Here is a 16373-nt window from a genome sequence, read left to right as displayed (position 1 = left end):
TTATTCTTTTATTATGTATTTTCTGTTTTTTGCCTTTCTGTTTTTTGCCAGATTAAGTGGTTTATATATTTTATTTTCAAAAACCTGTTTTGTGTATTTTCCCCTCAGATTCAACTACTGTATTAGTTTTAGTATTTCTCTTTTTTCCACATTTTTTAAATATATTTTATTGATTATGCTATTACAGTTGTCCCATTCTCCCCCTTCACTCCCCTTCCCCTGCCCACCCCCTCCCACCCCCATTCCCTCCCTTTAGTTCATGTCCATGTGTCATAAGTTCTTTAGCTTCTACATTTCCCACACCATTCCTGCCCTCCCCCTGTCTATTTTCTACCTATTGTCTATGCTACTTATTCTCTATATCTTTTCCCCTTCTCTCCTCCTCCCACTTCCCTGTTGCTAACCCTCCATGTGATCTCCATTTCTGTGGTTCTGTTCCTGTTCTAGTTGTTTGCTTAGTTTGTTTTGGTTTTAGGTGTGGTTGTTACTAACTGTGAGTTTGATGTCTTTTTTTACTGTTCATATTTTTTATCTTCTTTTTCTTAGATAAGACCCTTTAACATTTCATATAATAAGGGCTTGGTGATGATGAGCTCCTTTAACTTGGCCTTATCTGAGAAGCACTTTATCTGCCCTTCCATGCTAAATAAGAGCTTTGCTGGATAGAGCAATCTGGGATATAGGTGCTTGTCTTTCATGACTTGGAATACTTTTTTCTAGCCCCTTCTTGCCTGCAAGGTCTCTTTTGAGAAATCAGCTGACAGTCTGATGGGGACTCCTTTGTAGGTGACTGTCCCCTTATCTCTGGCTGCTTCTAGAATTCTCTCCTTCATTTTTACCTTGGCTAATGTAATTATGATGTGCCTTGGTGTGTTCCTCCTTGGGTCCATCCTCTTTGGGACCCTCTGAGCTTCCTGGACTTCCTGGAAGTCTATTACCCTTGCCATATTAGGGAAGTTCTCCTTTATTATTTGTTCAAATAAGTTTTCCACTTATTGCTCTTCTTCTTCTCCTTCTGGTACCCCTATAATTCAGATATTGGAACGTTTAAAGGTGTCCTGGAGGTCCCTAAGCCTCTCCTCACTTTTTTGAATTCTTGTTTCTTCCTTCTTTTCTGTTTGGGTGTTCCTTTCCTCCTTCTGGTCCCTTCCATTGATTTGAAACCCAGTTTTCTTTCCATCACTGTTGGTTCCGTGTGCATTTTTCTTCATTTCACTTATTGTAATCTGCATTTGTTCATCTAATTTATGACCAAAGTCCACCAATTCTGTGAGCATCCTGATCACCAGTGTTTTGAACTGTGCATCTGATAGGTTGGCTATTTCTCGGTCACTTAAAAAAATTGTCTCTGGGGCTTTTAACTCTGAGCCATCTTTTTATTTTATTTTATTTTTTTCCTTTGGTCTGGTCGCGCCTGTTACGTGTAGGGCGGAGCCTTAGGTGTTCACCAGGGCGGGGCACCTCAGGCGCTGGGTTGTGACGTTGTATGTGGGGGCGGGTCCAAGAAGGAACAATGGCGCCCGCTCTGCTCTCACCAGGACTCCAGTCCCCCTTGCGGCTTCCCACAAGCAAACGGTGATGTTTGGTCCCCTCTGGTGCTGGCTCCTGGGCGGGTGGGCTTGTGCACTCTCTCGGACTCTGTGGGTTTCTCCAAGGAGCCTCCTGTGAGGCTGAGAGAATCTCCCAGCCCCAGCCCCCACAGGTGTTTTCAATCGGTGTCTTCAGGTTTTGTTTCCCGGCGCTGGGTCCCTGGGTTGCACGGTCTGTGTCGCGCTGGCCGTTTTCGCTTATTTTGTCTGTATGTGATTGTGTGGCTGTGGACAGCCAGCTGCCTTGCGCGCCTCACTGGGTCTGCTCGTTGCCTCCCGCGCCCAGGGTCTGCCACTGGTCCGTCAGCTGCGGTCTGCGCCCTGTGCGGTCTGCCAGCCACCGATTTTTCCTGCCGGGACCCCTCGACCCCTCTCCGTAGGCCTCCGATTCCGCCCCTCCTTACCGGGCTGGATGTATGGTATTCAGACTTCCATTCGGTTCATTTCTCTCTGTTCTGGTTGTTTTTTGTTTGTAAATTCTTGTTGTCCTTAGTTTTGGTTGCGCGAGGAGGTACAGTGCAACCACCTACGTACGCCTCCATCTTGGATCCTCCTTCTAGTTTTACTGTTTCTTAAAAATATATTTTATTGATTTTTATGCCATTACAGTTGTCCCATTTTTTTCTCCCCTTTATTCCCCTACGCCCTGCAGCCCCCACTCCCACCAGCATTCTCCTACCATAGTTCATGTCCATGGGTCGTACATATAAGTTGTTTGGCTGCTCCATTTCCCATACTATTCTTGACCTCCCCCTGTCTATTTTGTGCTTCTTATTCCTACCATTTATGCTTCTCATTCCCTCTACCTTTTCTCCCTTTCTTCCCCTCCCCCACTGATAACCCTCTATGTGATCTCTCTTTCTGTGATTCTGCTTCTATTCTGGTTGTTTGCTTTGTTTGTTTGTTTAGGTTCAGTTGTTGATAGTTGTGAGTTTGTTGTCATTTTACTGTTCATAGTTTCGATCTTCTTGTTCTGAGCTCAGTCCTTTTAACACTTCACATAATAAGGGCTTGGTGATGATGAGCTCCTTTAACTTGACCTTGTCTGGGAAGCACTTTATTTACCCTTTCATTCTAAATGATAGCTTTTGCTGGATAGAGTAATCTTGGATGTAGGTCCTTGCCTTTCATGACTTGGAATACTTCTTTCCAGCCCCTTCTTGCCTGCAAGGTTTCTTTTGAGAAATCAGCTGAGATTCTTACGGGAACTCCTTTGTAGGCAACTGTTTCCTTTTCTCTTGCTGCTTTTAAGATTCTCTCCTTATCTTTATTCTTGGCTAATGGAATTATGATGTGCCTTGGTGTGTTCCTCCTCGTGTCCAACTTCTTTGGGACTCTCTGAGCTTCCTGGACTTCCTGGAAGTTACTTCTTTTGCCAGAGTGGGGAAGTTCTCCTTCATTATTTTTTTAAATAAGTTTTCAATTTCTTGCTCTTCCTCTTCTCCTTCTGGCACCCCTATGATTTGGATGTCGAAACGTTTAAAGATGTCCTGGAGGTTCCTAAGCCTCTACTCATTTTTTAAATTCTTATTTCTTTATTCTGTTCTAGTTGAATGTTTATTTCTTTGTACTGGTCCAGACTGTTGATTTGAGTCCCATTTTCCTTCCCTTCACTGTTGGTTCCCTGTACATTTTTCTTTGTTTCACTCTGCATAGCCTTCACTTTTTCCTCTACTTTGCGACCATACTCAACCAGTTCTGTGAGCATCCTGATTACCAGTGTTTTGAACTCTGCATCTGATAGGTTGGCTATTTCTTCGTTGCTCGGTTGTATTTTTCTGGGGCTTTGACCTGTCCTTTCATTTGGGGCATGTTTCTTTGTCTCAGTGCACCTGTTAACGTTGTAAGGGGTGGAGCCTTAGGTGTTCAGCAGAGCGGGGGGCAACCCAATTGCTGCATTGTGACGCTGTCCGTTGGGGAAGGCATCTGAGAGGGAACAGTGCTGCTTGCTCTGCTCTCTTCTAGTTTTCAGTCACTTCCTCCACTTCCCACAGCAAATTGGGCCCTTCCGATGCTGGCTCTCGGGTGGGTGAGTTTGTGGGTCTCTCTAGCGCCCTCTCCTGTGAGGCTGGGAGTTTCTCCCACTTCTGCCTCAACCCCCACAGGTGTTTTCAGTCAGAGGTTTGGGGCTTTATTTCCCGGCCCTGGAGCCCTGGGTTGCGGGTCTGTCTCACTCCCCAGTTGTTCCTCCCAGTTTGTCCACATGTGAATGTGGGACTGCCCGGTCCTCCAGCTGCCGCCTTGCCGCCGCCTTGCTACGAGTCCTCTCCATCTGGCTGCCCGTCTCTGCCCCTCCTACCGGTTTGGGTGAATGTTTCTTCCTTAATGCCTTGGTTGTCCGACTTCCCTACTGCTTAATTTTCCAGCAGTTCTGGTGGTTTTGTTGTTGTTGTTGTTGTTGTTACCGGTTTGGGTGAATGTGTCTTCTTTAATGCCTTGGTTGTCGGACTTCCCTACGGCTTGATTTTCCAGCGGCTCTGGTGGTTTTTGTTGTTGTTGTTGTTACCTGGTTTGGGTGAATGTGTCTTCTTTAAATGCCTTGGTTGTCGGACTTCCCTATGGCTTGATTTTCCAGCAGTTCTGGTGGTTTGCTGTTGTTGTTGTTTTGGTCCTTCTTTTGGTTCTGTGAGGAGGCACAGTGTGTCTACCTATGCCTCTCCATCTTGGCCAGAAGCTCTGTTTTTCTATTGGTGAGTCTGATTATGTTTACATTCTTTTATGAAAACATTTTGTTCTCATCCTTTCCTTTTTTTGGATATATGTTTAACACTGAATTGTCTAGAGCATTGCTTCAAACTTTTCCTCTTCAGTTCTAGTACTTGGTATTATTACTATATGTTTTGAGTAATTATAAGAAATGCTTTATATTTTCTCCTTAACTCATTGTTTAAGGGAGAATTTTCAAAACTTTTGGTTACAAAGGCCTTTTTGGATGTTAGGCTACCAACAGAGAAATATAAAGCCAGCTCACTGACTGTCAGGCCTTACTGTCCTCTAGTTGTTAGGGGCATGTCCTGTTTGATCTGGGGAGGGTGTTAGAGGTTCCACGTCTCTGACTGCGTGTCTCCTGTCAGCAGGACTTGTACACTTCCACTGAAGGTAAGTGGTTTGGTCGGCGAGCTGATTCCACTTTGTATTCCAGGTAGCTTTTATTAGGCCCTAGTCAATTTTGTAAATTGGAAACCGATTGTTCCACAAGGTTGGAATCACAGCAGTTTCTTTATAGAAGCTCCAGCCCAGCCCTGGTGTGGCTCGGTGGGAGCACCGCCCAGGTGACCGGGAGGCGGAGGGCTCTGTTCCCTCCCGGTCAGGACACACACTAGGCTGTCGGTTCTGTCCCCAGTCTGGGCGCTTGGAGTCCCAGCGTGCACGAGGCAGCCAGTCAGCCAGTCGATGCTTCTCTCTCGCGTCAGTGTTTCTCTCTCTCATCCTCGCTCTAAAAGCAATGAAAAAACGTCCTCAGGTGAGGATTAAAAAATAGGTGAGTAAAAAAAAAGCCCCAAACCATTGTTCCAGCCTAACATTTACTGTCTGGTGTGGCTTTGGCGATACATTTCTGGTCGTGAAGGAAGTATGAGTGGGTTTGTCTGCATATGCGTGTGTGGGACTGAAGTGGAGCTTTGAACGGAATGTTTGATAAGCTGGTGTCTGAACAGCCTGCAGAACCCATTTTATGCATAAAACCCAATTGTATCAGTTTGTCTTTTTTGAAATTACGTGACAGTCTGTTTGAATGTTCTTTTTGGAACGTGTATTAATGTTGACTGAAGAGATTTTAACATTTTAAAGGGTTAGGATTTCAAGGAAGCTATTCGGAGTTTATAGCTGGTGGCTGACTTTTCCAGTGTTTCAGGCGGTGTGATGGTTAAGGAGATTCAGGGGTACTGGAGTTCTGTTGGTTGTGGACTCATCAGAGTGACTGAGCCTCCCTCGGCCTCAGTTTTCCTCATCTGGGAAATGGGTGCGAGGACACCGTCATGCCTGGGGGCTTCGTGGGGGTGAGGGGGACAGTGCCTGAAGCTGCTCAGTCGGTGTGTGTGCGCTTCGAGCCTGGGACCACCGTCAGCGGCTGTCACTGCTGTCCCTTGCTCAGATGTCAGCACTGGTGTTTTCTGAGTTGCTTTTCAGTAAAGGTCTGATTATACATAGGAGAATTTACATGGTTTCACTCTTCAGTCAGGAGTTGTTCTTAATACTGAGTTCTAATCAGAAGAGACGAGAGCAGTGCTCTGAGCAGCAGTCAGTGTGTGAAACCAACCCTTTGTCCTGGTCAGAGCGTTGGTCACGAGAGCACGAGCTGGAGTGAGTGTGGAAGAGAAGCTGGGTGTGTGTGTGGCCCCAGAGCTGCGAAGCCCTTCTCTTGGTCCCTGAGGCGAAGGTGGCGAGGGAGGGTCTGGTCACACCTGCTGCCAGACAGGTGGCTCCATGGACATTCCCTGTGTCCTGCTCCTACTTGGTAAACCCCTGGAGATGGGGGGGTCGCTGGCGTTTGTTCCAGGGCTGCTCCTCGGACCACTGGTTGTGTGTGGGAGGCAGCGTGGAATTTGGTGAGACGCTGTAGGGTTCTAAGGGGCCAGCCACTCAGTGTATTTTAGCCAATTTTTAGTGTTGCCAGGGTCAATCTCAAAAACAGGTGTAGAGACTAGCTGGAATTGTATGTGATCCTTTTTATTTCTGCTTGAAAACCTTTAGATAGATTTTTCATCGAGATTTTATAGGTTGCTTTTCACATTAAAAGAAATAAAACCCTCAATATTCATGTTCTGTCCTTATAAAATTTAAAGGTGTTTTGGCTTGTCTTGATAATGGAATTTCATATAACCTTTTTCTCTTTATATTTAGCTTGAAATATATTAAAAAAACCTCCTCACTGGAGGATATGTTTATTGACCTGAGAGCGAGAGGAAGTGGGGGGTGGGGGGGAGGCTTGAACTCGTGGCCGTGTTTGGTGTGTGGAACGATGCTCCAACCAAGTCACCCAGCCAGGGTTTAAAACTGCTTTTCAAGTGTAAAGAGGAGAGCCTCACAATTCTAAAATGCATTTTCTCTGAATCCTACACAATTCAAGGACCTAGTGAGACCTTTCAGTCAGCACCTTGTTACAGGAAAATACAGGTCAGATAAAATAGCCTAAAAGTGTTTGGAACTTAAACTTCCCATTGCAGCCCACTGGTCCACTGCCCAGGTGTGAGTGCGCAGCAGTGAGAACTCGAGAGAGCCTGTGAGTGCCAGCGTCCAGGGGACGTTCAGAACTACACAAGATGTAAACTACTTTAATTGGGATGAAAACAAGTGACATACTCACGAAACAAGTCATTTAAAAAATGTTTGTAAAAGGCTGTACTCTCCACAGAACTTAAAAGGAAAATAAAGACAGACTAATAAGGGGAGAAAAAAAAAGACAACCGAGTTATGTTTTTAAAGTAGAAGTTCAAGGCTCAAATTCTTTTCAAGTGTTTGAGTCTGTCCCCAGAGCAGAGCCTGATGCCGTGTGACTGACTGAGCCGTGGGTTCCATTCTGAACAGGTGAGGACCCCTGTAACGCCAGACTGAGCCTGTGGACTGGTCAAGGCCTGCATCGGCGGCAGGAGTCACATCAGCCCAAAACTCAAGGCCGTCATTAGCCAGAGTTAGTGCCCGTAGTGAGTAACACGTGTTCGGGGGACTTGTCTTCAGTTTGGTGCCGCCTCTGGCACACGCTGTGTTTACAGATTGCTGTGCTCACCCTGATGCCGTGGCAGTTAAAGGCACACGTGTGTCTGTGGACAGAAAGGCTCACACCCGGCTCAGGTGAGGACAGTGGCCGCTGCTGGTCCTGAGCGCGAACTGGGGAACAGTGCACAGTCTCCAACGCGAGACAGGAACAAGTGCAGGCTATTAAGGAAAAATTAACATGCTTATAATCAAAGGTACTTAAGTAAATTAAAACACCGGTTTCATGACTAGATTCCCTCAGCAGAATTTCAAACAAGTTTATCATTCAGAAAACTGGGACAAAGAATTCCCTCTTCTAGAAATGTCTAGAACTATTTTAGATTTCTAGGAAGCTAACTTCTCAAATTGGCATCATAATACTTGAAGTAAGTTATTAAAAATATTTCAAGCCTGCCCTGGCCAGGTGGCTCACTTGTTGGAGCACCGTCCTGTACACCAAAACGGTTACAGGCTGGATTCCCCGTCAGGGCACACGCCTAGGTTTCGGGTTCGATCTCTGGTCAGAGCGCAAATGGGAGGCAACCAGGTGACGTTTCTCTCTCTCTCCCTGTCTTTCCCTTCCTCTCTAAACCAACAAACATATCTTTGGGTGAGGATTTTGAAAAAAATTAGTTTTTAGTAAGTGGTATTCTATTTTTCTCCCCACTTGACAGATTGTTGACCTTTAGAAGTAAAAAAAATTGTAGATGTCAGAATTCTTTTGGTAAAAAATAGGAAATCTGGTTTCATTGTAGCGGATATATCAATTGTTTCTATGGCGATATTAATGACTCAAATGAATGTTTATGGTGAGAATTTAGCGTTTACATGCATCAATTATACTTGCAAGGAGCAAAACAAACCACTAGTCATTCCAGAACGCAGTGTTTGTGCCCTGGCTCTGTCGGGGGCAGGAGTGCGGGTGCTCCGTGGGGGTCGCTGGGGGCGCTCAGGGAGGGGTCACTGGGAGCCGGGAGGGGGGTTCTGGGGTGTGAACCACAGAGTAGCAAGACTGGGATGTACTCATTAACTTTTTCCATTGAAACTGGGGAAGATGAAGTAAATAGTGTAGACAATATCCAAATATTACTATCTTTATTTGCAGCTTTCCATGCAACACCCAACACTTACAAGCGGAAGAACACAGAAACAGCTCTGGACAACAAGCCCTGTGGGCCCCAGTGTTACCAGCACCTGGTAAGCCTGAGTGCCGCCTGGGCCGGAGGGCACTGGAGGAGGACTCTGACCCTGGTGAGGCACGCGCGTCAGCGTAAGCACTGTGGCTCCCGCGTGCTTCTCCTGGCCACAGGGGAGGCAGGGGGTCTTACCTGGGTCGTGTCTCTGGCGTACTGCACACGCACACTCCAGCCCTACCTGGTCTCGATTAGTCTGTGTGTGTCGGTGCTAATCTCTTCAGCAACAGTTCCAGGTTTTAGGATCAAGGGCTTCGAGGACACCTCCCACGAAGTTCAGGAGCGTGTGCAGCACAGGTAGCCACCTCACCACCAGCCCCTCGGCCGGTCTGAGCCTCTCTCAGAGCCAGAGCCTTTCTGGGAGCTTCAGGCCCCTGTGGTTTAAGCCGTGTTTCAGGGCCCACAGGTAGAGAAAGGGTAAAGGCTTAGGAAAATAAGAGGTAGAAAAGTAGTTTTTTTTAAAAAAATTTTTTATGGGTACTATCTTATTTTTACCATTTCCCCTTTTTGAACCAAGCCACTCCTACCTAGGAACTAAGTGGGTATATATTGCCTGTTGGATTTTGGACAGAAGATTCATTGAATGGCACCTACAGAAGGTATCCTATTTTTAAGCAATTTGGTTTTGTAGAATGAAGTATAGAACTGTTGGCTGCTCTCAGACTTCTCCCTTCACTAAACACGGTTCGCGAGCACTGCTGCGTAGTTTTATGTGGCTCCTCTGAGGCGTCTCTCTGGGTCTCCTATGACCCGTGCTCCTGCCGGTCTTCCACACTTCTGAGGCGGGGCGTTGCCCTTCGTAGTGCAGAATGTCGCCCCCATGCCCAGCCTTGTCCTCAGGCTCCCGCCGCGTCTTCCTGGGGCCGAGCACCTCTCGCAGGAGGAGGACGGGGTCTCTCGTGGCAGGGCAGGCCGCGGCCGCGTCGGGCATGCTCCTGCGCTTCATGTCCCTGTGCCCTGCGAGGCGGCCGTGGCGCATGCGCTTAGAAACCCCTGGACGGGGGCGTTTGCCGCCAGGTGCACAAAAAGTATGTGATTCTCACCAAGATACACTTTTTATTAAAGGGACTGTATGTTACGTGAAGCATACTTTATATTTGGACGTACTAATCAGTCAGTGTATTTCACAGATACACTGATGTCACACCACTCTAGCAATATATAGAACCCGAGTCCGTCTGTCTGGGGTTTCCCGACTGTCCGAGGAGATGGAAAGGAAACAAGCGTGTGTAGATACGCAACCAATTAATTGTAGAACGTGGATATCGAGTTGAATTTCTTGACTAACTTGCTTATGCAGGTTTTTTCCTTCCTCATGAAAATGAGTTGTAGAACTTGACCTCGAGGCCTCCACGTTTCACTCTAGGAGGGAGCAAAGGAGTTCGCCGCCGCCCTCACCGCCGAGCGGATCAAGACGCCGCCGAAGCGCCCAGGCGGCCGCAGACGAGGGCGGCTTCCCAACAACAGCAGCAGGCCCAGCACCCCCACCATCAACGTGCTGGAGTCCAAGGACACGGACAGCGACCGGGAAGCCGGGGCCGAGACGGGCGGCGAGAATAACGATAAGGAGGAGGAGGAGAAGAAAGACGAGACCTCCAGCTCCTCTGGTGAGGCCCGCCTGCTCGGGTGGGGGTGGGGGGCGTGAGGAGCACTTCCCCTGGGGGCTCAGTTCCCAGGAGGGTGGGACGTCCGTGCGCAGGGTGCACTCCAGGAGGGCCGGGGCTGAGTGCTCGCAGCCCTTCCCTGCCCCGGCCCGCCACAGTGTGTGCTGTGTCTGGGTGGTTGGGGTTTGGAGCTGCCATTTCTGTCCAGTGTGTCACCCTCTCCGCTGTTCTCAGTCAGGGCCCGTGAAGTGCAGGCCACTTAGGTTAGTGTCCTTGCGGTCCTGTGGGTCGTGCTGGTCCTCTTCCTGACCGGAGTTAGGTGCCCGTCTGCCCTGCGGCTTAACCACAAACACCAGTAGGGCAGCCCGTTTGCCTTCCTTGCGGAGGGAGCCCAGGCCCACAGGTCCCATGTGACGGCCTGGTGACACTCGGCAGCCTCCGCTCATCCTCAGACATGATCCACCGCCCGCTTCCTGCCTGAGCGGACGCGAGCCGTCCTGCGTGTGCGCTGCTGTCCGGGGCCGCTTCTGACCGGGGCCTCCCTTGGCTTGCAGAAGCGAATTCTCGGTGTCAGACCCCGATAAAGATGAAGCCGAACAGCGAGCCTCCGGAGAACGTGGAGTGGAGTGGGGCCGAGGCCTCCATGTTCCGGGTCCTCATCGGCACCTACTACGACAACTTCTGTGCCATCGCCAGGTTGATCGGGACCAAAACGTGCAGGCAGGTGAGCAGGTCTGAAGAGCCTCAGGGCTGGGGAGCACGTGGAGCCCTTGTCCAAATGTGAGAGCGTCTCTCGGTTATCGTTACCTTCCGCTCGCCTCCTGGGAAGGAGTTTTGTCTGTGTACTGAGGGTGAACGGATTTCAGCCTTTAGCTGTTCCAGGCTGGGTGACAATGGACTTAAAGAGCCAGTAAGAATCTAGATGCAGCCTTGGGACTCTTGACTATCGTGTCATCGAAGCTGCCCGAGGCTGGGGACAGTGTCGGCTCCGCCGCCCCCAGCACCCACGCAGTGTCACGGCCGAGACCGTGTTTCTGGTGGGGACCCGGGTAAGGCTGTGAGTCTGCTCACCCTGACGGGCCTCACAGCTGCGACCGTGCCCCTCGCCAGGTGTATGAGTTCCGGGTCAAAGAGTCCAGTATCATCGCTCCGGCTCCCGCCGAGGATGTGGACACGCCTCCGAGGAAGAAGAAGAGGAAACACCGGTAAGTCTGCCTGCGGCCGTGCCGAGATGCCACAGGACGCCGTGGGCCGGGCGTGACTAAGGGCAGTGGCTGGCCGCCTCCACCTTGTCTGTAACAAAAGGAACCTAAAGTGCCTTAAAAGCAGAGGTGGAGTGTGAGGGCGGTGCGGGTGTGCACTTCGGTCAGGGCTCAGCAGTGTCCGCAGGCCTGGTTTAGGAGCCAGAAGAAGCAAGCTCGCTCTGCTGTGTTTAGTCGAGAAAAACCTAGTAGCTTCTGCAGGTAAGGCTACACAGACAATCAGTGTGTTCTGAGTGTTTTCCTGAGAGTGAGTCTTGGAGTGGTGACGAGAGCTCTGAGCTGGTTTGTGTTTGAGGAGCGGGAAACTCCCGGGTGTGTGGCGGTGCACTGGTCGCCGCGGTGGGCCGGCTCAGGCCGCGGGTGTGTCCCCTGTCCCAAAGCCTGTGGCCATGTGCAGGGAGGCGGCTCGACTGTGGGTGCAGAGCGAGCAGACAGTGGCGGGACTCCCAGCTTTCATCCCCGCTGCCCCCCGGCTCCTCAGAGGGAAGCAGAGGCGGGTGCTGGGTCGGGGAGCGTCCAGACCGCCCTTTGAAACGCGTGCGTGCTGTCCCGCCTCGGTGGTCTGGGGCTGGAAGAACTTAGCCGTCTCTCCGACAGGCGTTAGGCTTTGGTAGTAACTTCCGAGGTTTTTGGTTGCACTGTGTGGCCCTGTAGCCCAGTGGGCTGACTGAAGACGTGCCGGTGTTACCGCCTCAGCACGAACCCAGTAGGCGGACTGCCCTGCACGGGAAGGCCTGGCCGCCCCGGTCCTGACGGCCTGCTTACGAAGGGCTTCTCGGCGCACAGCAGGGCCTGGTGGTCACGCAGCTTCCCGGTCTGCAGCCTGGCACGTGCAAGCTGGGGACCGAGTGCCCCTTCGGTCAGTCACTCGGACGGAAGGCGCTGCCCTGTTGATGGCACAGACGGACCTGTTTCAGGAGCTCCTGTGTGCCAGCCACGCTCCCTCGCTTCCTGGGGAAGACCGTTTGCTTCTTTATCTTGCAGGTTGTGGGCTGCCCACTGCAGGAAGATACAGCTGAAAAAAGGTCGGTGCCTTCCCACTGCACCCCAGGGACCTAAGATGCCTGTCGTGGTCAGAATAGTGACGGAGTTAGAGTTGAGGGTCCTCTGATGCAGGGAGGACGTCTGTAGGTTCTGTTGCCAACCAGTCCTCCGGTGGTTAAAGGTGCAGCACCCTGGGGACCCGAGATGTGGGGACAGTGCCCTAGTTCCCCCAGCCCTCGGCAGGGGGCGGGAGGTGCTCAGGCCATTGTCGTGTGGACAGGAGTGGGCGTCGGGCAGGGAAACCTGCCGCCCTGCGGGGACACGGGAGGGGTGTGTGCTCGCTCGTGCACGCCCCCTCCCACTGCCGACTGACCCGCACGCTGTTGTCTTGATGCAGACGGCTCCTCGAACCACGTTTACAACTACCAGCCCTGTGACCATCCACGGCAGCCTTGCGACAGTTCGTGCCCTTGCGTGATAGCACAGAATTTTTGTGAAAAGTTTTGTCAGTGTAGTTCAGAGTGTAAGTATCTGTTGCTTTAATGCAGTTGCACGAGGACTGAAATAGTAAGCGAAGTCGACACGGCACGGCAGCTCCTGCCGGTTTCCCCTGGGGAGACCCAGAGTGCGGGGCCCAGAGCCCCCCAGCGCCCGTGTCCAGCCAGTGTCCTGGCTGACGTGTCATGTGGACAGGTTAGGCAAAACGGGACTAAAGGAGCTGGTTTTTCTTTGGTGGTTTAAGTTAAACCGTAGTAACGCTGGCCCAGAATGTAAGGGTACGCTAGGAGTAGCTGCCCCGGTACTTTGTGGGCCCTGGGAGCCATCCGAGTTGGGGGTCCAGTGCTCAGCACAGAGGAGCTCGTCGTCAGGGTGGGGACTCTCTCCTGAATGAAGAAGCCACACGCGAAGCTTGGGCACGCAGGGCGTTTCTCCTCGGGTGCAGTGGGACGGGGAGGCTGCTGTGAGGGCTCCATGCCGTCCCGTGGCAGTAACCGCGGAGACGGTCTCCGCAGGTCAGAACCGCTTCCCCGGCTGCCGCTGCAAGGCGCAGTGCAACACCAAGCAGTGCCCCTGCTACCTGGCCGTGCGGGAGTGCGACCCCGACCTGTGTCTGACCTGTGGAGCCGCTGACCACTGGGACAGCAAGAACGTGTCCTGCAAGAACTGCAGCATCCAGCGGGGCTCCAAGAAGGTAGGGCCTGGGGCCGGGCTTCCAGGCGGCGGCCCATCCTCTGTAGGGTAGGAGGGACCAGGACCAGCTTTCTCTGTTTGGAGCAAGAGATGTTCTTTTTTCCTAGTTGTTCAGTAGATGATTTGAAACCTTTTTTTCAAGATTTTACTTATGCATTTTATACAGAGAAGGGGAGGGAGAAAGGGAGAGAAACATCAATGTGTGGCTGCCTCCCACGTGCCCCCCCCCGCCAGCGATCTGACCTGGCCCGCAACCCAGGCATGTGCCTCAACCGGGAAGCGAACTGGCAACCCCCTGGTTCACGGGCTGACACTCAGTCCACTAAGCCACACCAGCCAAGGCTGAATTTTTTAGTTAATGGGATTAGTAGTCATTTACCTAGTCTCCCTAATGCAGACGTGTTCCTGTCAGAATCTAGAGACTTTTATGTAGTGGCCAAGTCTCCTCTTTGTGCAGAGCCAGAGGTGCGGTTTCCCCCAGGAGTCTTTGCAGACGCTGTTCCTTTAATCGCCTTGGAAACAGCACAGCCGGGCTCACAGGACTGGGGGCTGCAGGCAGGTGATTTGTAACTGCAGGGACCACCGAGCAGAGGACACTGCCCACATGCAGTGTCTTACTTTTTTAGGGTGGATGGTGCATTTCTCCAATTAATAATTCTTATAATAGCTGGCATTTATTACTTAACATGTAGCTGGCCCAAGTGTGTTCACTTGTCAGTCCTTGTAGCTCCTGAGGCAGCGCCCCCAGAAGCCCGTGTTCCCGGCAGGAGCCCCAGGCCCTGCCGTTCCCTCCACCTCGGGTCCTGGCTGCCTGCGATGTGGCGGAGTGCACACCGTGCAGCTAGACGCCCTGCCCCTCCCACCAGGAGGTCTGGTTCTGGCAGTGCCTTGATTTTGGGCTCTGATGTTTCCAAGTGTTTGGACAGCTTTTCCTGGGTGGTTAACATCCATCAAGGTCCTTCTGTCACAGTGATGCACGGCATACCCATGAGCCCTGACACCCCATCATTTCTCCCCCACACTCACCTTGTGGGGCCAGCTCTGCTCAGAAAGGGGGCAACGCTATTCACAGTGGCACTACTTTGCACGCGGAAGATAGCTGTAGATACTTTCTTACCAACTGGGTTTCATTTGCTTCACAGCTTCTCAATGTTACTGAGCTAATTTAGTTTCTGATTAGGAAGTTGTTCGGGAAAGTCCCCTGACGGGAGTGGGACTGGATTAGAGTAGGAACAGAGTGGGAGTCTGGGTGATCAGGGGCCTTTCTAAAAGACACAAGAAGTTTAGAGAGACTGCGTCATAATGAACCCGGTGCACCCTGACTGGAACTGGCTGTGTTCGTCATCTTGGCATCTGCTGAGAACGGAATGCTGGGCTGGTGAGATGTGACAGTACCTCCTGGCAGTCCTCCAGGCTGTCTCTTGGCATCTGCTGAGAACGGAATGCTGGGCTGGTGAGATGTGACAGCGCCTCCTGGCAGTCCTCCAGGCTGTCTCTGAGGAGCTGTGGTGCAGAACAGCTGAGCTCAGCTTCTGTGGCACTAACGCAGCCAGGGGCCCGAATGGGAAGTGGAAGAGCTGGGGAGAGGAAGTGCGGGGTCGTGTGGAGACAGCAGATTTGGTGTCCTCGTGTGAAATCCACACTGGAGGTGCATCTCTAAGGGGGTCAAGGGCGGCCCTCGCAGGTGCCCTGTTGGATGGCCAGCAGAGGGCCCCGTGCCACCTTGGTTTTGGGGGCCGGTAAAGCTTACATTCCGCTTATTCACAAACGCCCAAAGTGGTATCCTCGCGGTGTGTCACCCCTTGGATGGAAGCGGGCACCCTGGAGTCGAGGCACCTGGTGGCTTCCTGCCCCCGACTTGAGAGGGGGCCTGAGGAGTCACGCTTGCCCCGTGGTCTCCTGTGCAGGCAGGCCGCCGGGCCCCGCTCTGACTAAACAGCTGTGCTCCACTCTCTAGCATCTCCTGCTGGCGCCGTCCGACGTGGCAGGCTGGGGCATCTTCATCAAAGACCCCGTCCAGAAGAACGAGTTCATCTCCGAGTACTGCGGGGAGGTAAGGCCCGAGGGGGCAGCCGCTTCGTCGTGGGTCCCTGGGCTGTTTGAGTCCTGGGGACAAGGTGGGAACAGGTTTGCTCGGGAAGAGGCTGTCCTACTTAAACCCCCGGCCTCATTCAAGGACCCAGCAGTGAGGGTCGTTTATCCCAGGCCGCTCAGTTGCCGTCCCTGAAACGGCACTGACTGCATTTCCCGGTGGGCAGAGAAGGGCCGAGAAGGTGTTCGCCCCGCACTCTCTCCGAGTCCGCTTCCTTTGGTGGGGGGTGCGCCCAAGCCCCTGGCGTGCGCACGGCGGGCCGGCGTGCGGACGGGGCTCGGGAGGGCCGGCTCTGCCCGAGGGCGTGTGCGCATGCCCCCGCCTGGTTCGCCCCCTAACCCGGCGCTGTCTCGTCCTCAGATAATTTCCCAGGACGAGGCCGACAGGAGAGGCAAGGTGTACGATAAGTACATGTGCAGCTTTCTCTTCAACCTGAACAACGGTATGTTTCCGAGTCGGGCCTGCGTGGCGTTGGGAGCCTTCCTCTCAGGCAGAGGCATATGCGTGGGCTGTTGCCGTCGCTTGCAGGGAGGAACCCCTTTGTGGCAGAGAGGGTCTGGGTCAGGGGACACGGCCTCTCTCTGAGCCCCAGGAGATGCTGGGGTTCCCACTGCTGCGTCCTAACGGCTGGGGTCTTGAGCCAGCTGGGCGCACGTCCTGCAGTGCCTGTCTCTGACCCCGGGGGCGCTGTGTTCCAGAGCCTCTCCGGCACTTCCCGCGTTCTTGGAGGACGCGCAGCAGGGGCTGAAGGACGCTGTTTCTCC

The 16373-nt window shown here is 52.2% G+C and overlaps 1 protein-coding gene across 1 annotated transcript in view; it reads left to right on the top strand.

Annotated features, from left to right (window-relative positions):
• EZH2 (enhancer of zeste 2 polycomb repressive complex 2 subunit) overlaps window positions 1-16373 on the top strand; it is a 75934-nt gene that overhangs the window by 57827 nt on the left and 1734 nt on the right. Inside the window, 9 exon segments of the mRNA XM_036011006.1 lie at window positions 8389-8480; window positions 9843-10083; window positions 10635-10804; window positions 11191-11285; window positions 12327-12367; window positions 12724-12849; window positions 13340-13518; window positions 15475-15570; window positions 15970-16051. Of these exon segments, the coding sequence (XP_035866899.1) occupies window positions 8389-8480; window positions 9843-10083; window positions 10635-10804; window positions 11191-11285; window positions 12327-12367; window positions 12724-12849; window positions 13340-13518; window positions 15475-15570; window positions 15970-16051 (1122 nt within the window).

The sequence above is a fragment of the Phyllostomus discolor genome, chromosome 10, assembly GCF_004126475.2.
Source record: "Phyllostomus discolor isolate MPI-MPIP mPhyDis1 chromosome 10, mPhyDis1.pri.v3, whole genome shotgun sequence".
NCBI classification, from domain to species: domain Eukaryota; kingdom Metazoa; phylum Chordata; class Mammalia; order Chiroptera; family Phyllostomidae; genus Phyllostomus; species Phyllostomus discolor.
Note: the sequence above shows the minus strand (reverse complement) of the source record. Positions and strands in the feature narration are given on the sequence as shown.